The sequence below is a fragment of the Cajanus cajan genome, chromosome 6 (genome assembly GCF_000230855.2).
Source record: "Cajanus cajan strain Asha chromosome 6, NIPB_CcT2T_4, whole genome shotgun sequence".
NCBI lineage: Eukaryota > Viridiplantae > Streptophyta > Magnoliopsida > Fabales > Fabaceae > Cajanus > Cajanus cajan.
Genome location: NC_138522.1, coordinates 61,892,257 through 61,913,566, shown reverse-complemented (window position 1 = coordinate 61,913,566; position 21,310 = coordinate 61,892,257). Strand labels below are relative to the sequence as shown.

The 21,310-nt window shown below is 30.8% G+C and overlaps 3 protein-coding genes across 3 annotated transcripts; 2 read left to right on the top strand and 1 right to left on the bottom strand.

Moving 5' to 3' along the window:
* Nucleotides 1-1,752: 1,752 nt before the first annotated feature.
* Nucleotides 1,753-2,187, top strand: LOC109797444 (zinc finger protein ZAT11). The gene has a single exon (XM_020357486.3). It carries the CDS (start codon nucleotides 1,753-1,755, stop codon nucleotides 2,185-2,187), a length of 435 nt encoding a protein of 144 aa, XP_020213075.1.
* Nucleotides 2,188-9,365: 7,178 nt separating this feature from the next.
* Nucleotides 9,366-10,132, top strand: LOC109798150 (zinc finger protein ZAT11). Its single transcript, XM_020358387.3, has one exon. It carries the CDS (start codon nucleotides 9,475-9,477, stop codon nucleotides 9,985-9,987), a length of 513 nt encoding a protein of 170 aa, XP_020213976.1. The 5' UTR covers nucleotides 9,366-9,474; the 3' UTR covers nucleotides 9,988-10,132.
* A 5,903-nt stretch (nucleotides 10,133-16,035) lies between these two features.
* LOC109796946 (organelle RRM domain-containing protein 2, mitochondrial) lies at nucleotides 16,036-18,619 on the bottom strand. The gene is made up of 3 exons (XM_020356810.3): nucleotides 18,381-18,619; nucleotides 16,607-16,675; nucleotides 16,036-16,527 (listed from the first exon to the last, which is right to left on the bottom strand). Exons 1-3 carry the CDS (start codon nucleotides 18,493-18,495, stop codon nucleotides 16,292-16,294), a joined length of 420 nt encoding a protein of 139 aa, XP_020212399.1. The 5' UTR covers nucleotides 18,496-18,619; the 3' UTR covers nucleotides 16,036-16,291.
* Nucleotides 18,620-21,310: the final 2,691 nt, after the last annotated feature.

Here is a 21,310-nt window from a genome sequence, read left to right as displayed (position 1 = left end):
GGTATTTTATAATATTATCCTATATGGTGTATAGCATCCGTGACTTGTGTATTAGGTTTTAATTTTAATGATCATATATTTTGAGTGTCAAATTTTTTATACCGTTGACCGATTAAGAATTTTTTATATGACTTTTAAAGTAGTTACCGTGAAACTTAAAAAATTATCATTTATGATTGAATGAAAGTATAATTGTAAGTGCATATCTTTTTTTTTTCTTAGGTTTTAGCAGAATTAATAAAATAAATATGCAACACTCAAGTGTGCAACAGTCTACAGAATTGCAGCTAGAGAGATACACAACGTGCAAATGTTTCAAAAGATACCTCTTAGGAAGTTAATGAATATGCAGAGAATGTGAAAATCATTTCATGGAATGATAATCTCAAGGCAGATTTGAGCGGTAATTTATAGCACATGTATTATAACAACTTTTTCACTTGCTCATGTGAATGAACCGAAAGCTAAATCTTGTTTCTGTTCTATGTGAATAAGTTGTTCAGAATACAAGTTCTACGTCTATAAAGAAATATAGTAACGATCTACTTGGACAATTGTTTCTATAAATATTTATAGAAAGAGAAAATAAAAAAATTGAAAGACAAACTTTTCAAAGAAGTTAAAATTAATTTTTACTTTGTAAAACTCTCCCATATTATCTTATTCAAAAACTCTAATTTGCGGTCTTGCTCTTCGAGGATACGATGACAGAAAGCAATTCCCCAGTTAACAACTCAAGATGGAACCAAGCAAAAAGCCAAATTCTAGTTACAGTTAGCTGGAGTATGCAACAACACACCAAAAGCTTGCTTGCATTAGTTGGGTAGTTGGATGAAAGTTCTTCTATGCATAGTAAGGGAGGCATCAAGTGATGGCGTTTTCTATTAGCTGATAATAAATTAATTATTCTATTTTCCTCTTAATATATTATCTAGCTTGAGGCATGCAAGCCCCTTGATGGCTTGATCAATTCTTTAGACTTTTCATCTGTTTACCAATCTGCTGCTCACATTTGACTGTGTGTGGAGTTTCACTAATACGCCGGATTCAACTATCCCGGTGTGAAAGCATAGCACGAGCTTTCAGATTCTTTACCAAACAAAAATCAAATTTAGCAGTTGAGGCAGTTGAGAACACGAAGAAAAACATGCTTTTGCAACCACTAGCTCAACCAAATCTGTCTGAACATACAGTACTAAATTGTCTGACCTTGCCATGTTCAAGTGTGTCCGAACATTCACTGTTTGGGATCCAGAGTTGCTTTCCCTTTCTTGGCAAGTTTTGTTACAATAGAAAGTGCACAGAATGTTCTTAGTTTGGGAAAGTGACATATGGAATGATGGAAGTTTCGAGGAACATGGTTATTACTCGGTGGCTTAACGCGGCCGAAAAGTGAAACGTATGAGTGAGCGTGTGGCTTAAGCGTCACGTGGATTCGTGGACTAATATTTTGGCTCTTCAAATCCCAAATCCCAAATCCCAAAAGAAGACAAACATAACGCCTATATTGGAGAAGCAATTACGTAAGACAAAGGGCATTCCCGTCATTACCACGAGTCAAAAAGCGTAGTCCAAGTTTGAAAATTGGACTTCTTTGAATTCTCTAGTGTCACCTCCACGTTACCTTGACTCGTCTATAAATACCGAACCCCCACTTCAACAATTCCTCATCACCACCACCTTTGAATCTCATATTCTCATACACCACATAAAAAAAATCTTCTTTTTCTTCTTGGAGCCAAACCCTTAGTGATGAAGAGACAGCGAGGTAACGAAGGGTCAGAGATCTTAGATTTGGCGAATTGTCTTATGTTATTCTCCTGCCCAGAAGAGAAAAGTTACAGGGGTGTGGAATTCGAGTGCAAGACATGCAACCGCAAGTTTTCATCTTTTCAAGCACTTGGTGGGCACAGGGCGAGTCATAAAAGGCAAAAGCTTGAAGGTGAAGAAGGACTGAAAGAAGAGGCAAAAACTCTGAAGCTATGGAACAAGCCCAAAATGCACGAGTGTTCCATTTGTGGCCTTGGATTCTCTCTGGGGCAGGCTCTGGGAGGCCACATGAGAAAACACAGAGCCACCATGAACCAAGGGTTTCCTTCTATCACTCAAGTTATTGCCAAAACTCCGGTTTTGAAGAGATCGAATAGCACCAGGGTTATGTGCTTAGACTTGGAGTTGCACCTTTAGACCATCACCTATGAAGCCACCCTCACTTCAACTTTATTCATCATGTATTCTTTCAATTTTTTCTGTAAAAAACTCAAAATTCATTCACTTTTTCCATATTGATGATTGATTCTTTGTTCATACCTTTGTTTCTTATAATATATTTATAATTAGTTATCCAAACTTCAGAGTTCTAAATGTACGTTCATCCAGGAGCGGTAACACTAACAATATCTGACGCCTACTTTACTATTGAAATTCGATGAATATGAAAAAAATTAAGATTTTTTTTTATAAGTTTAAGTAATATTAAATATTATATTTAAATGAATATGTTCAAAAAGTCTTATCAATATTTTTATGTTTTATTAGTATTAATTTATAAATAAGAGTTAATCACCTAAACACTCTCGGTGTAAAGTTTTTTTATATTAGCAACTAATTATATCTTTTAATTGTGCTATGTCTCTATATCACTGTTAAAAATAAATGTGTTTACAGAGACATGACACAATTAAAAGATATAATTGGTTGATAATGTAAAAAAACTTTACACTAACAATGTATAGGTGATTAATTCTATAAATAATATCTAAAAAAAATGGTTATATAAACATATTTCTAAGTTCATCCTAATATATAAGAGAAATGTAACTTCAGAATCATAACTATTAGTTAAAATTAATTTTAAATTATTATTTTTTATATGTTTCATTTTTTATTTAATAAGATTTTTTAATTTTTAATTTTTAATAAATTTTAACTAATAATAACATACTTGTCTAACAATATGCTACTAAACTCATATAATATACTTTGATTATTTTCTATGGGTGTTTGTCAATTTAGATTAACTCGTCGAATTTGATGATCAGAATTAAATCAATTTGAACCTTTTTCAACTTAAGGTTAGACTCAAAACAAATTAATTAAATATATGATATTGATTAATTTGGGTGTCAAATTCACACTTTTGAGCTTAAGCAAGGTCACTTGCCTTGTGTATGCAGCCGCGTTAAATCTTGGGCCAGTTATTCCACCCTTTGAAGTGTCTCTAATGTAGTGAGGCGATTAGTCATCGACAGTAGATACTCCAGGGACGAAAAATAAAATTCACACTTTTAAAATCTAAACCATATCAATTATTCGTGTTTTATTATTTTTGTTGATTAACATAGTAAAAATTGTGTGTTGCTTTGAAACATTTTTTGTGTTTCAATTTTAAATTAACAAACAATGAAATAAATCTTTACAATTGGAAATTTGAAATCTTCATTATATTCTTTTTAGTTATTTTTTTTTCTTTTATTATAGATGGTATAGTATTCCAGGGCCTGCAGGTTTTTGTGGCAAGGAATTAACTATGGTCTATGGTCGAGGCTATCCCTGTAGGTCCAGGCCCGTTGTTATGGGCTAATGAGGCATACACTATGGTCTTGCGAATGTACTCTTTTATGTTTGTTCTTGTTTTCTTTATTTACATTACCAAAAAAAGATGGTATAGTAGAATTTAGTCGATTACTCATGTGTTATTTTAATAATTTAATCTATTATTTAATTAGTGTTAAATAATTACAATCAAATATGTAATTTATATTTTGTTATGGTAACATTATCTTTTAATTTTGACACAAAATTATGTTTATTTTTTTCTTTCAAAATATAATAGTAATAGTTATAATATTATTATTATTTCATTAGACATATAATGACATGAACTAACTTACTCATCATTGAGTGGATTTGGATTGAGTAAGGTAAAAAAATTCTAAAATCAGAGTCAGTTAAAATTAATTAATTTATATATTTTTTTCTCAAATACGAATCAACTTCACTCATGAACATATTTAATACTTTTTTCGATTTCAAATATAAGAAAAAGAAAAAGGTATATAAATTTAATTTAGATACATTTACAATATAAATATTTTATATTTTTGTATAATGAAAATATTTATTTTTATAGAAGTATGTGAGAAAGAATTAGGAAAGCAAATGAAATTTTAGTTGTTTAAAAAAAAGGAAGAGAAGTGAGAAAAAATTGGTGGGTCGGATACCAAATAAAACTCTCTCCCTCATTGCCAAGATTTTAAGGATAAAAGGGACAAAAAAAAATTATGGTGGACCATGTAAATCAAATGATATATTTATATTTCTTTTTTGTATAATTATAATATAAATGATAAATATTTTTTTATAATAAATATCTATTTTTCTTTTCTTTTGCTTCTTGCTTAGTTCTCTTAATTTGAACAACTTAAAAATCTATTTATTTCCTACTCATTCTTTTGCCTATCCTACTTTTTTTTCTCCTTATTCTTTTGCCTATTCTCCTTTTTTTTCTCCTTGAAATCTTTTGTAATTCAAACAAAGTGTAAAATCGTAAAAACCTTTATACAGTTTCCTTTCCTATAACATACTTAATTCGTTAAGATTAGAAAAATTAATTAATCTAATTGATAACAATAAATTTATCTTATTTATATTATTTTTTTTCAAAATTATCATTGTAGTATTTTTCTCTCTTAATTAATATTCACTCTTCTATTAACTAATTATAGTGTATATCATAGTTTACTGATCATCCATTATAAGTAATATTATTTATTTTTCTAACCAATTAGAAAACATGCCTTTAAAGAATATAATTAATGTATCTTAATAAATTAATAGAACATAATGTTTTAATTAGAAGTATTCTAGATTAAAAATAATTCTTTTAAAAATATTAAAAATATTTAATACATCAAATATTATTAATTAGGTCTTTATAAATAAATAAAGATTTGTTTTAAGTTAAGTAGACTCTTGTAAATAAAATTGAATCGAAGGTGATAATAAATAAAAGTGTATGGCTTTATTTGATTCTGTTGTGGCGGAAAACTGAGTGTGAGGTTTTCATTAATTGTGATACATGATTTAAAAAGGGGAAATTCGTAGCCGCATTTCTGTTGTTGAATTTGACGTTTGACTTTGGCATACGAAAACATATAATATAAATAAGGTTAATTGAGTGTAAAAATTAAAATAAGATCAGAAACTGTTGTACCAACCAAACGAGGAACACAAGAAATTAATTAAAGTAATTAAAGTAACACACTGTATTTCCATACAGAAGAGAACAAAGACCACACTTATTTAAGATCGTAAATTAATGCACCAAGCTTTATTAAGTAATCACCTTGGTTGTTCATTTACAAACACAGGTTATTGTTAGGAAGCTGCTTCTCGTTTTTTTAAGGTTATTATAATTGACAAAAAAATTATTCTATATATCGATTAAAATATTTTTTAATCTTTATAATTTTATTTATTTTATTTTTTATTTTTTATAATTTTAAATAGTTCTTTTTAATCTTTATTTTTATTTTTTTTTAGTTTTTTTTATAATTCATATAGTTTAAGATATTTTTTTAAAATTTTATACTTACAACTTTTTTAATTCTTTTTAATTTACATCGTTAATTTTTTTATCATTAAATCTTTTGTGTTGATGTTAAAATTAAAAAAAGACATAAAAAAATTAATAATAGAAACTAAAAAAGTCTATCTTAAATTATATAAACTAAAAAAGATTGTGAAACCATGTGAACAAAAAGAAAATAATATATATATATATATATATATATATATATATATATATCCACTTGTTCTAAGAATAAGATTATTAAGACTTATTTCACTTAATAACTCATGTTTTTCATTAAATTAAATGTTCAACTATTAAATTAGATGTTCTTAGATTAGGTCTTCAAAATTTTTTAAATTTTAAAAATTTTGATACTTTCTTTCATTAATTTGAATTGCTAGATAATCATACAAGTTTTTAATATGTTAATTTGAATTAATAGAGCGAAATATTAAATAGTTTTTCACTTTCTTAAAAAGTTTGTAAACTTGATCTATACATTAAGAACTTTTAATTCAATAATTGAATCATTGAAATTTGATATAAAATACGATTTATTAAGAGGAGTAAGTTTAGGTCTTCACTTACTCCAAAAATAAATCTATTTTAGACTTACTATACTCAATAACACATGTTTTATATCAAATTTTAATGATTTAATTATTAAACTAAAAAATCTTAATACATAAATCAATTTTATAACTTTTTGAAAAAATTTAAAATTATTTGATAATTTATTTTATTAGTTCAAATTAATATATATAATATTTTTATAAGTATCCATCATTTATTTATGTTCCTAACAATCGTTTTAAAGAAGATAACTGACATAATTTAATATCTATAAATTTTTTTATAAGTATAACATAGTAACATATATTACAAATACTATCGGGTGTTATGGGAGATAGTCACTTCACCTTCCATCGAACTTATAATTAATGAATGTCAAGAGTATGTAAGGACAAACAAAAAAACTATTCTATCCTCTTCTTTTTTTTATAAATGAAAATCAATTTTTTTAAGGTCTAAAAACTTGGTTAGACTTAGATTTTTTCAATATGAGATATTTTTTATGTCTTATAATAAGTAGTGTGTAAAGAGATAAATAAATTTATAAAAATGTTATTTAATTTTTTTAATGTAATATTAACTTTTTTTTATATCTCTATTCCTCTAGTAATTATTTTATAATGTTGTATTGCATAAGTTAATTTCGTAAATTTATTATACTTTTTATTTATTTATTGGCAATTGTAAAATATGTATATAATTTTTATTTAATTTAAGTAATTGTTAAATATATCTAATGCTTCAAAATCTTATTTTTGGCCACAAAACACTTATTCAATAATTAATTTTATTTTAGGATATAATTATTTAATACTATATATTTTTAATATTTTTCTTTGTTGAGATGTGACATAGGAGGACTATAATTTGAAAGTTATAAATCTCAAATGGAAATCATAGTTTTAAGATCAACTGGACACATTTTGAGCAGGATGAATTCATTTAAAGTGTCCAACAACTCGCTCTGAGCGACAAGTCAGAGACTACACATGGGGATCAAGCTAAATAAAACCCTTTTAAAATTACAATTTAGGTAGAACATTGATAATGCTTATTAATATAAATATGATAAATCAAGAAGTTGAAAATTTCCTCAAACAACCTATAATTTTTTTACCAAAAGAATTAGGATTTAAATATAATTATAAACTATTGAATTAATTGTATAAATTCAATATTGAATGAAAAGTTAAGAGAATTTATATGAAAAAAAATTAATGAATCAATATCTGTTCTCATATTATAAATTTAATTAAAAAATTACAATTCAAGTCTTTATTAATTCAATAAGTTAACTTTTGTCCAATTTACTACTTACATTAATTGATATATTTGACAAATGCGTAACATTTACTAACTTTTCTTTAGTATCTATAAAACAATATTTGATGACATTTTTTCTATGAAATAAAAGGAAAAAAGAAGTGTCAAAGTAAATTATAATCAAATGAACCAACTTGACTCATCACAAGTTCAATAATTATTAGGTTGAATAAAATTTCATTTCCATTGATTTTTGCTCACTTTCAATCTAATCTACTTAACTCGCGAGTTAAATGAATTCAAGCTGAATTAGTTTGTTTAATTCATATACAATTAAAACTCAACAAAAACAAATGTTATGTCTCAATAATTAAAAATAAATGTTTTTATTTAAATGATATTTTATTTTATATTTAAATTAATGAATTACTTGATAGAAAAAATGTGATATATAGACTTTTTTTAAAAAAGAAAAGGGGAAAATATTATTGATTATATTTAAAAGAAATTTAGTGAGCCAATTATCTGTTATTTAATTATAATGAAAGTGTTCTTTCATTGCTTATTTTCTTAACTTAAATTTCAAAATATCCATACTGAGATTTCACAAGTAACTTTATAACTTCGTTAAGGCATGTGGAATGATCAATTATCAAATGTGTTCTAGAATCAGAATATTTCTACAAGTTGCGATTTGAGGTTTATGTAAGTTTGAGGCTTCCCCGTTCCACTCTCTTGTTTTCTCCCACACATTTGGGCTTTTTTTGACTGAGCTAGCGTTCATCAACTTTCACTTTCTCTTAGTTGTCTGCACCAATTCGAATTTCGAATAGTTTCTCCTTTCTCCTATTGTGCGAACTCTTAAAATTTCAGGATATTCATAAAACGATGTAATCCTTTCTAATATTTTCTATTTAAATTAGTCTCTGAGTTAAGCTCGGAGTCTAACCCAAATTTTTTTGATGAGCTCTCTCTTTTATTTTATTAATAGAATTTTTTTTATCTCTAATTATTTTAATTAATTATTTATTTATTTAAAAAAAAAAGGGATGTTAGGGTCTGTGTGAACATGCATACAACATGGTACCACGTGCTTTTTTCTTTTGGTCAGTGTGCATCACATTGTGACACCAGCTTGAAAAAATTGTACAAACATAGAAATGTATATATATATAAGCAACCCCATTCTGTTCAAATGCCATGCTTTGTTTGTACACCAAATCAGTATACGTCAACGCACGCAGTCATAGAGACAATAAACAAGTGGTATCCGCACCCTAAACAAGAATTAAGGGACGCGCTACTAATTATATTTATATAGAGAGAACAATATAACAACACATACTTTTAAATATATTTTTTATCATTAACTAAAATATATGTAGAGAATGTACTAATGAAAATGTATATACAACTTCTATATTTTGGTTTTACCATGATTTAAGGAAACCATGTTTTTTAACCACCTCAAATTAATAACTTTACGTGATATACATACTTAGAACACATTTCCAAACATGCACTCTATATTTCAAAGAAGAACCATGGTACCAACTTCTACAGTTGTAGGGTAGCTCGCTATCCACGACCAGTTCAGTGGGTAGCTGACCAACAACGAGTAGCTCCCACGCGGTTTGGATTCATAAACCAGTAAAAGTAAACCCCACATGAGCATAATATTTTTTGTGGAATACCCAAAAGACACAATCCTTACGTCACCATCACAACATGATAATACATAAGCATGAAGGGTATTCATGTCATTATCTCTTCAAACAAAGACCAGTCATAGAGACAAATCCACATCAGCTTGTGCTTTTAGCCATTACTGCTTTCTAACATTTGAAGCATTGATCACTATTATTAGAAGAGAGCCGGCACAATTAGTTTATTATATATATAAGTCAAATTCCTTGACTTTGTTCGTAGATGCGCATTATAAATATACCTCCATGTCTAAGTTTACTCACACCAATCCCACAACATTCTCATTTCTCAAATTCATTTGTCACATCAATCATATCATATCTCATATCTCAGTTCACATTAACTCCACACAAGTCATGAAGAGGCAAAGAGACATGGAAGGGTTTGAGAGCATAGATTTGGCGAATTGTCTAATGCTTCTCACTCGTCCTCAACAAAGTAAACAACAAAGTTTTGAAGGTGTGGAATTTGAGTGCAAGACATGCAACCGCAAATTCTCGTCCTTTCAAGCACTTGGTGGCCATAGGGCTAGCCATAAAAGGTCGAAACTTGAGGGGGATAATGAACTCAAGTCACATGCTATCTCTCTAAGTTTGGGAAATAAACCCAAAATGCATGAGTGTTCCATTTGTGGACAGGAATTCTCATTGGGGCAGGCCTTGGGGGGCCACATGAGAAGGCATAGATCTTCCATCAACCAAGAGTTTTCTTCAATAAAACAAGTTGTTACACCACAAGTACTACCACTTCTGAAAAGATCGAATAGTACGAGGCTCATTACGTGCTTGGACTTGAACCTAACACCGTTAGAGAACGACTTGAAGTTATTGTTTGAAAAGATGCCACCAAATGCTGGTGCCTTAGTCTGATTCTTTATTGTTCGTAGTTTTGTAAACATCATTAATTTGTATTTAGTTAAGAGTTCTCTTGTTATTTATTTATTTTATTTTATGGAAATCGTGTAATGTATTCTTTCAAATTTTTAACGTGACAATTGGTTTTTATTTTCTTAAATGATCATCAGTTTTTAACGTGAGCATATAGTAGTATTTCTTACGCGTAATGAAACAAATTCGGTTAATTAATTATAAAGGACGATTTTTTTTTTCATTTTTGGCTGTTGACTTTACGGGGAAGTTTTGGTATGTAGATAACTATTGTGGGGAAAAAAAGTGTTATTTCTTTGAATGTCAAAAACAGGAAACTGAATGAAAGGGGGAAAAATGAAATATTTTTCAGCCTTTCTAGAGTTGTATTTATGTTTTTTTCTCTCTCTTCTTTTTCTTAATAATTATGTTTCATCATATTCATCTATGACTAATATTTATTAAAAAAATCTGACTAGTCACATTTAGTGTATTATCTTCTCTCAACTATATATATATATATATTTTTTTTTTCTTTTACAATACTTAAATTTAAAATTTTACTTTAAAAAACATGTCTAGTACCACTTACAACAATAACTTATCGATATACAGTATTTTTAATAAATTCGGGTTTCATCAAGAATATTTTATTGTCAGCAAAAGACAGCTTGCATGTGTGTTGGTAGAACAGTAGACTATTCCGACCACTCCTTGAAAAAGGTAAGGAGAACAATTTTGATTGGAGTTTTTATTTATTAAGAAAGATAACGTGGTAACACAATAATAACATTCAATTCGGATCAAAATCCTCTGCCTCAAATTCCTGTCCCCAAATCCTGTCCCTCCAATCATAAAATGTCATCTCAATTAAATTGCCACGTCATTGCAGTTATTGTATTTTATTTTTTTAAAAAGTGTAACCAAATTTTGCTCCCAGAAGTTCAACAACCCATCGGAGGAACCGCAGTATACCACCGCCGCCGAACGGTTCACCGCCAGCCCCGTCACGGTGTTCTCTTGCTTCAACAAAACACGATTGAACACGTGCTTCGGCTTCTCGCCATTCTCCTCGATTTGCCTCCTCCACATCTTCACCGTCCCGTCCGCGGAACCCGTCAACACGATACCCTTGAACGCCGCCATCACCGCGTTCACAGCGTCTTCGTTTGGGTTAGGGAATGATGCCGCCACCGCATTCCCTCCGCCGCTGCCCACGACAAGGCCTCCGGATCGGACAGCCTCCGCCTCTTCCCGCCCTCCGACGCCGTCGAAACGAAACCCCCCGCGACGGTCGCGAGGGGTTTCGTTTCGGCGGCATCGGAGGGCAGGAAGAGGCGGAGGCTATCCGATCCGGAGGCCTTGTCGTGGGCGGCAGCGGAGGGAGCGCAGCGGCGGCGGTGGAGGAGAAAGAAGGCTACATTTGTGACGCGGGAGTGGTGGCAGCGGGTTGAGCTCCAGCGAGTCGTTGAGTTTGAGATACGGTGGCCGGAAATCATCGTCGTCGTGGCTGGGGCGAGCCCGCAGTGGAACGTGACCCTGTTCCTCATCACGTACGACGAGCATGGTGGGTTCTTCGATCACGTGCCCACGCCCGTGCGTGGGGTGCATAGCCCTGATGGATCAGTTACATTTTTTTTAAAATAAAATTAAAATTAAAAGTAATGATGTGGCAATTTAATTGAGATGGCAATTTATGATTGGGGGGACAGGGTTTGGAGACAGGAATTGGAGACATAAGATTTTGATCCCATTCCAGGATGTAGTATAATATTTGGAGAAGTATTTTCCTTCGTGCTGCTGATATGTACGACGATTCATGAAGGAAAAAGAAACTTGCATATAAATATTTTTATATGATTAAAATTTGTAATAAATAAATATATATAAATTATATTTATATTTAAATGAATAATTTAAATTATAACATAGGGTTGTTTTTAATTATTAGTTTTTTTAAAAACATATATTAGAAATTAATTTTAGGATAGGGATAAAAGAGGATGAATTGAAAGAGACAATTAGTTAAGAATATTAAATATACATATAAAGATCATAAAATAAAAAATAAAAATAAAAAAAGAAGAAGAAAGCAAATTGAAGTGCTAGAGAGAATTATTTTTTTTTGGTTAAATAATTGTGACGTGATGTATAAAATGTGCCTCCAAAAAGGAATTAAAAAAAATATTGATAATGACTAATTTAGAAATAAAAATAAAAATAAAAATTAAATTATGTATTCTAATTTGTAGTATGATATTAGATATTACCTTAGTATCCAAAAACTATTTTTGTAAATTATTTTTTAACTAATTTATATGGCAATATAAGATAATAAAATTAAAGATAAAGATAAATTCGATTTAATAGAGTCTAAATATATAATCCGAATATTATATAATAAGGACACTGAGGAGAGATAGGTGGGTTAACTTGATATTCACTTTATGCTCTCGATAGAACTACCCTAGTTTATATACTAAAACATTAGTGTTTATTATGAGACAGAGGTAAAAATCTTTTTCTCACGCCCGAAGTAAATTTTCTATTGATTTTTGCTAGAGAGCAATGGTATAATTTTTTTTTTTTTTTTTTTTGGTGAATAAAGGGGCTAATAGCCCAAAACAAACTCAGAATCCGGCCGTCAAATCGGCGGCTAAAGCACGAATGATGAAACTAGGAGGAGAATCGTAAATAATTAGATTCTCCTCACCTATATTACATTGTTTAGCTAGAAGATCTGCTACTAAATTGGCCTCCCTACCAATATGCAGGTACGAAACTGTCTCACAGGAAGCCGCTAACTCTGATATCTCTTAAACTAGATCAAAACATTCATTCTGCCGGGGGCAGCCATTCCTTAGCAGAGTGATTGCTTCTAGTGAATCGGATTCTATTAAAATGTGCGTACCCAATTTTTTAAGGTGAATTAATCGAAGCCCTTGGGTGATGGCCCACAGCTCAGCTTTAATGACAGAGCAACGGTCTAGCTGTCTTGAGAAAGCCAAGATGCACCTTCCGTCTGGGTCTCGAATTAAGCCTCCACATGAGCTTGTCCCCGAATATGACACAGCCCCATCGCCATTTAACTTGATAAGTCCCGAAGGAGGGCAAACCCAGTTCCTTGTGATAAGTGTGCCCTCTGACTGGTCTCCTGCATCAAATAGATTATTACTGTTGATTATAGACTTCGTAGAGTTCATTACCTTGAGTACTAGTTGGCTTGCCGATAAGGATGACTGCTGAAACACAAACTCGTTTCTTCTACTCCATAATGCATCAATTGTGATTGCAAAGGTTAGGGGCCAGATCATCAGCTCTGTACGATTCCTGGTTAGGTGGAAGGTTAGCCACTCTTGGAAGTTACTTCTCATGGGTTGACTGATGTAGCTTCCCCTGGGTATCGAACTCCATACTTGGCGAGCAAAAAGGCACTCTCTTAGAACATGCATGGTGTTTTCCACGTCCCGCATGCAGACAGGGCAAATTGGGCTAGTCGTTAACTCTCTGTCAAAGCGAGCTTCATTCGTCATGAGACTTTCGTGGGCCACGCACCAGAGAAAGAGCCTGATCCTCTCTGGTCCTTGCCATTTCCAAAGGATTTTGAAGATAGGGGCACAAGGGTTTGAATCAATTGTGGACAAGCTTGCATAGGCGGATCTTATGGAGAAAAGTCCATCAGTAGTAAGTCTCCACTGGATTTCATCAGCCCCAGCGTTGATCGTGGGGGGAGTTTGGGTTTCAATGTTGTTCAAGGTCTCCTGCGGGAGCCAATTGATAATCTGATCACTCTTCCACGCTCCTTGATCAGTCACGTACTCCCTGACCTTCCGAAAAAGTTCAACGGGTGGAACGAACGTAGTTGCATACTGAATGAGCAGACCCTGTTGTGGCAGCCAAGGGTCGTACCAGAATCGAGCAGATTGACCATCTTTTACTTGCCACTTAATGTGAGGAGTGACATGTTTCCAGTTCATGCAGATGCCTTGCCACAAATTTGACATTTTAGCCTTCTTCTCAACTCTGGGTATTGCACCATCTTGACATTTATACTTTGAGCGAATGATTTTGACCCAGAGCTTGTTGGGTTCCTTAATTAAGCTCCAGCAGTTCTTCATCATAAAGGTGTTATTAACCGTTCTCATTGGTCGCAGACCTAACCCACCTTGGTCTTTAGGCTTACAAATAGTATTCCAACTGATGGTATGAATTTTCCTTGAGGTAGGGGTATCACCCCATAGGAAGCTCCTACATAGCTTGTCCACTTCATCACAGATGCTCCGGGGTATGTGAACCGTTTGCATGGTGTAACTTGGGATAGCCTCAATGACTGATTTGCATAAGGTAAGTCGGCCCGCGAAGGAGAGAGTGGATGTTTTCCACCCACTGAGCCTCTTATTAACGCAATCTATCACATTTTGATAATCTCTCCGGCAGACTCTGGAATGGTGGGCCGGAATTCCCAAGTATTTTCCTAGGTCATTTGTACGTTGGAAACCTAAGCTTGAGCTGATTTCATTTCTCATAGTATGTGTCACGTTCTTTGAGAAGAAGATCCTAGTCTTCTCAAGACTAACCTTCTGACCAGAGCTGGTACAAAAGCGGTCAAGACATTCCTGGATTATTTCAACTTGATTCATAGAAGCTTCGGCAAAAAGGATAAGGTCATCAGCAAATGCAAGGTGGGAAAGAGGGGGTCCATCTTTTGCCAATCTGATCGGGTGCCATCTCTTCGCTTCGACCTCCTTGGAGATAATTTGGAAGAGTCTCTCTATGCATAAGATGAAAAGGTATGGTGATATCGGATCTCCCTGACGAACACCACGGGTGGGAAGGAATTCATCAAGGGTATAATTACAAAGCAATGAAAAGTCTTCTTGATACTATATGATTTAAGAATATTTTATAACATATAAATATAAAAATATATTTAATTATATGAAAATTCTAATTGATGTTACTTTTTCTAATGTATTTTTTTTGTATGAAACAAAAATAAAAATAATTTTAAATCCAAGTAAATATAATTATTTAATATCTTAATGACCATTAATTAACATGTTTTGTTATTATACAATAAAATTTTTATATAATATGGCTTTAATTTAAAATTATATTAATTATATATTAGTTTTTGATTCAACAATATTATAATTTAGTCGACTAAAAAATGTTAGAACTTCTTTAAGACATGGTATGAATTCTATTGATATTTATATAATATAAATAATTTTTTAAAATTTAATAGAAACCAGATCATATGATTCAATTAATAATTTACCCATTCCACTTCTAATCTAGTACCTGAATTGATTAGATTATCAATCCAATTTTTAAAATATTGATGAAGATAGCCATAGAAGTTATTATAAAGAAATGTTTGTTCCATTGGTGAAACTCTATAGGGAAGTCCTTGGAGACGTAAATGCTAAACTCCTCAATTTCCCTCAAAATACGGATCGACGAATGGGGAGACACGAGAAAGCATGGTGTGCGTTCCATAGGGCATATGGACATGATACAGAAGATCGTATCACAATGCAACAACAAATAGTAAAGTTGATCAGAAAAGGGAGCTCACTCACCATCAACGAAGGGATCTGGCTCTGATCATTCGGAGAATAAAGAGGGAAAAAGGCAGGATCGATCTTCAAACTTAGAAGCCAGACGAGCAAATACCAAGGATCAACACGAACTACTCCTTGTAGTTTTTTTAATAACCACATAACATAAACAGGAAGCATCAATTGCTGACTGAATCAACAGCTAATCTTCATTGGGTAACCATGATTAAAAACTACTACTAATAGTTTTTGCATCATTTACCTTTTTAGAGGATTTAATATCCGAAACATGTGGGTCTAATCACATGCATAAAAAGCTAATTTAACTTGCTTTAGCAGTCTTCTATGATGTAGAAACAAATACATTGTTTTGTTAGAAATCAGTTTCTAGTCAAAATTGACTTTGTTCTGAAATAATAATTCATATTGAACAAATTGTAAATAAAAAACCTCCACCAAAATAACAATACTAATGACCTTAGCGCAATGAAACAAATGACAAGATATAATACCAGGAAAAAGAAGTTGGATGAATATTACATCATGTCAGCAAAGGAAGGATTAATTTCCATTGGACATCAAATTTGCATAAATAGTAATACCTTATGGCCAAAGTTCAATCATCAATTACAACTGACTGATATAAATATTTCCTAACAAATTGTAGTATAGTTGGTTGAGTTGAATTGTAGTCTTTTAAAAAATATCCAAACATCGTGAGCATAATCGAAGTTAATTTATAATTAACCACACCATCCAACTGTTTTGTTAACAGTGAAACCTGTTTCAGAGGGTTGAGATTGTGATTGCAGAGAAGGTCTGGGTTCTCTTGGTTTGGCGGGATCAACAAATATAACCCACCCATCCAAAAATTTAGCATTCATTCCTTCTCTTGCCTTTTCAGCTTCTTCTACGGTTGTGTAAGTTACAAAAGCAAATCCCTTTGATCTTCCAGAGGCTCTATCAGTTATCACCTTAGCTGTATAGTAAAAAATTCAGGACTATTGAAGGTCAAGCGCAACATACTTCAAACTGAAAACAAACAAGATAATTATTACCTTCAACCAGCTGACCAAAAGAAGAAAACGCTTCCTTAAGTTTTTCATCTGTTGTCAATCTAGAAAGACCTATTTGAAATTTGAATGCACAATATTCACAGTTAAAATTGTTAAATACAAAATCATATATAGCAGAGTACGCTAGATAAATATATTAGAATCTTTAACTAGCAAAGGATTTAAAAAATAATTTATACGTATACACCAGTTATTGTCATACACAATTACATACATTATACACCTAGAGATTTTATAAAGCAAATGGTGCCTAAAGGCTTATAAACTATATTGAAAGTTCATGCCAAATAGACCAGAAAACTGGTCCCTTCAAAGTTCACATAAGTGAGCATTAGTCAAAAATAAGAGTGTAACCTTTATGAAGAAATACTTTTATGCAGAAATCCAATAAGACATTCAAAGAAATCCTACTAAATGGCAGCCATAATATGTTTCTCGAGTCAAGTAGCATTGCTAGGAATAGAAATTTAGGATAAAACAAAGTGCAAGATAAAATTGAACCAAATTAGATATGTCTGTTGGATATGGACTAAAAACCTCCATAGATTCTCTCATCTTTCCCTCTGCAAGTAATTTTTTTTTTTTTTCAATTTTGACCAATATTTCCAATTTTATGTTTTTCAATGTTTTGTAAAGCTAACATGTCTTCCACAATTTCTAAACTCTTATGATCCACAATCATGACTAGGTTCGCCACTGTTTTTTACAAATTAAAAAGTTGAACTTCATTAGAAGGGAAAAGTGAACATGAAAAAGGAAATACAATACTTAGGCAATAAGACAAAATAAAAGCAATCGTGATGGAAGAGATCAATAGAAATTGCATTTCTACTAAGGAGAAACCTATCAAAGATACATATGTGGAAAATCAAAGAGACACCATGAAATGAATATTGTTGCTTAGCAACAGTAGCACCAAAAAGTTCCCTTAGCAATACAGACTACAAAACATGTAACCGTAAGTTGCTGCCCCCCTCAATCTAAAGAAAATTTGTACATTTATGGACAAATCCTTGACCCAATGAAGACAACGAACAGCCAATCCAACCAAATGAGACTAATTTCTGGACAATGTTTTAAAAAATGTTCAACAGGTTTCTGCCTTGGAAAAATACATTGCAGGCATATTCAAAGTTTCCTTAGACCCGCTCATATCTGCATCATGTCATTATTAGTCCTATTGAACACCACTGTCTAAATGGATGACTTGGTGTTAGAGGTGATACTTAAATTTGAAAGGGATATTTATACAAGAAACCCCATTCAACAATTATGTCCCCAAACCCCTATTTCAAACTAGAGAACCAAGAGAAATCAACTCTAAAATGAAATATATTCATCATAATATGTACTATTCTAGCAAATACGGCTCCTCTAAAGTGCAGATAGAGTAACAACGGTTAAGATAGTGATAATAATAAATTAAATGCATAGCAACTTCTCATTGTGATTATGCAAACAAAGTCTTGTGAGAAGGATTACAATTTGACAAAACATAACAACTACAGCAAGAGAAAATTGCAAGTTGAATTTTAGATGACAAGTAAATGGACGAGTTTTAACATGGGTTTGTCGAATTTGCATTGTAATGGAAGGAAGTGAAGGTTTGAAGACAACCCTCATTGGAAAAAATCATGACTAGTGACACAAGCATAAAGCAGCTTATTGCACAACATAACACATTGCAACTATGTATATAAAGAAAAGGAGTATGAAGTAGTAAATGATGCATAGTAATGAAGGGTAGGTTGCTAACCGCTGACGAAAAGTTTAGGGGAAGTGAGAGTTGAGCTGAGACGAAAGGAAGCATAGTGGGAATGAAGAAGAGGTGAGTGCCGAAGCAGACGCTGAACTCCAGACAGAAAAGCCATCGGATGAAATACAGCAGACCTCGAAGTTCAGAGGTTATGGAAAACCCTCGTTGCACTCCCAATACGATTCTTAAATCCCTAAAAAGACTTGCCTCACTCTTCTACTTCTTGACCTAAAAAACTCCACAACCTTAGACTTTATATACAACGATTTAGTTAAGACTCCAAACATAAGTTGTGTCTGCTTAAACTCTTTTTTTGTTAAAAAAAAAGTTTTCCTTAATAAAATAATCAGTTTTTATTATGTGTTTATTTAAACTGCTTTTAAATAAGTTTTTTTTTAAAGCAACTCTTATGTAATTTTTTTTTAAAAAAATTAAAATATTTTTTTACAAATATTTTTTAAAGTTTAAACAGAGAGATACACAATACATAGAGTATATATATTTTTTTATTTATATGACTAAAATTTATAATAATGAATTTTTAATTATATATTGCGTTATAATTAAAATTGGAAATAAATTAATAATTTTAAATATTTAAATTATATTTTATATTTGTAATAAATAATTCGTACTATGATACTAAATTTATTTTAAATTATTATAATTTTTTTAAGTATTGAAATAAATATTAAAAAAGGAATTAAAATAGAAAAGAGATTAAATAAAAATGAAAATAATATATTTAAAGATATAAAAATTATAAATATCAAAGTAAATATAACTTAATGCAAATGGATGGTATATTATAGTCATAAAATGATACTCAAATAATAATGAATTTGAAAAATGTGAGAAGAACCAAACATTTCAATAGTTATTTTTTAAAATAGCATTTTAAAAATATGGTAATATTTGTTTTATGCTTATGGTCTTACAAATTTGGAGTTAAAATGTGTCTGGTAAAAAGTGTTAAAGACAATGATATTTATAAATTATATTTGTTCTGACTCACAAGTGACATAAGATTTTTTTGGGTATATTGTGTGATTAAGAAATAAGGAGAAAATAGAAGAGAATGGTTGTGAATGGGCGCAGTTGGTGGAGTGGCGCCGTGGTTACCCTAGAAGACGATGGGAACACAAGTGACTAGAGTTTCTTTTGACTGTCTATTCTAAATTCTAAATCTATGGGCCTTTTTTATTGGGTTGGCCCGACTTCACTCCGCTCTTATTTTCTGCAATGTTCGTGTCCTTCGATCCATAAAAAAAAAAAAAAAAAAAAACTGAACGTTGATGTGAATTCTCTTTTTAATTTTGGAGTGTTGTATATTTGAGAATTGAGATATATGTATACTGAAATATAATTAAGTCAAATAACAATTTTATTTTTAAGATTATTTTTTAGTTTCAATACTCGTTAATATTTTATCATTTGTTTTCTTATAATAGTTACGATTATTAATATTGATAAAAGGTCTATAATCCCTTAAAAAAAACTCATAATTCCCTAATAAAAGATTCATAATAATAATTCTACTGATTTAAATAATTGAGAATAAAAGAGAGAAAAAATTATAGATCCAACTCAAATTAATTAAATAATTATTTAGATTTTGAAAAAATAAATAAATAAAAATATTGGGTCCATGACCCAATCCAATTAAACTGATCCGTTTGATCCAAAATTTAACCAGTCAAAATGAAGGTTCATGATATATACACTTCCTTTTTTTTTATAAGTACACCTCCTTTAAAAAAAATAATAATTAAAATTTTAAAATATTCTTAATTATTTTATTTTTAATTTTTAATTTTATAATTTTATATTCGCAACATTTAATTTAGTAAAAAAAATTTCATACATCTTCCCTCCTTTTTTTCAATTTTTACATACACTCCCTTACCTTTCCTTCACCCTACCTATTTTAATAGTATGTGAAAATTAAAAAAAAAATGTGTGAAAAAATAAAATAGTAGCAAATTGAAAGTTAAAGGTGTAAAATTATAAAATTTATATAAAAAAAAACTACAATATTTAAAAAAAAAGTATAAAGGAGGTACAGACTGGACCAAATATTTTCAATCCAAACCTGTTCAAATCCTTCCCGAGCTCTAGCCTAATATATAAGACAAAGACGAATATAATATATCAATAATAAGATACAAAATTTTATACACATCTAATGTTGAGAGGGAGGGTAGATATAGTTTCAAAACTTGAATACAAAGACAAGATATTGAATTTCGTATATGTCCTACCCCGATGTCATCCATAGTTATATCTTAAGGTTATATCATTCTCATAATTAAAAGGACAAGGGTGCTGAGTGGAAATCATGAAATTTTTGGAAAGGCAGAGCAAAACAGAGTGATTTTTATGAGATGCAACCAACATTTCTATTTGCTTTAAAGGATGACAATGACGCAGGATAAGTACACTGAAATTGCCTTAACTCCTTGTTTGTTTCCATTTTGTGGAAACATATATCATATATCTCACACTCACGAAATTAACACTTAGCAGGGTTACTGTATCTGAGTGTAATAAATATGTCAACTTTTTGCCTAATATTCAGATAACTGCACACTCTAATTGTATAGCTTTGGGTCCCATTTTCTCCCTTGTTTCATAATATAATAGTGTAAGAAGAGGTACTACGTTACTTTAATATTAACTCTAAATGAGTTATTCTTTATTTTTTTAATTAAACAGTTTTAGTGAATGATTTATTTTTAAGTGTCAATATAATTTTTATATATTCAACTAATTAAAAATTATATAAACATATATTTTAAAAATAATTATTATGTAAATAAATAGACTTGTCATACATAACAATTTGAAATCAGACATGATATCTTTTACGGGTATAAATTATATATAGTATAATATTTCAGCGCATAACACTTTTTTTTATCTTTTTGCAC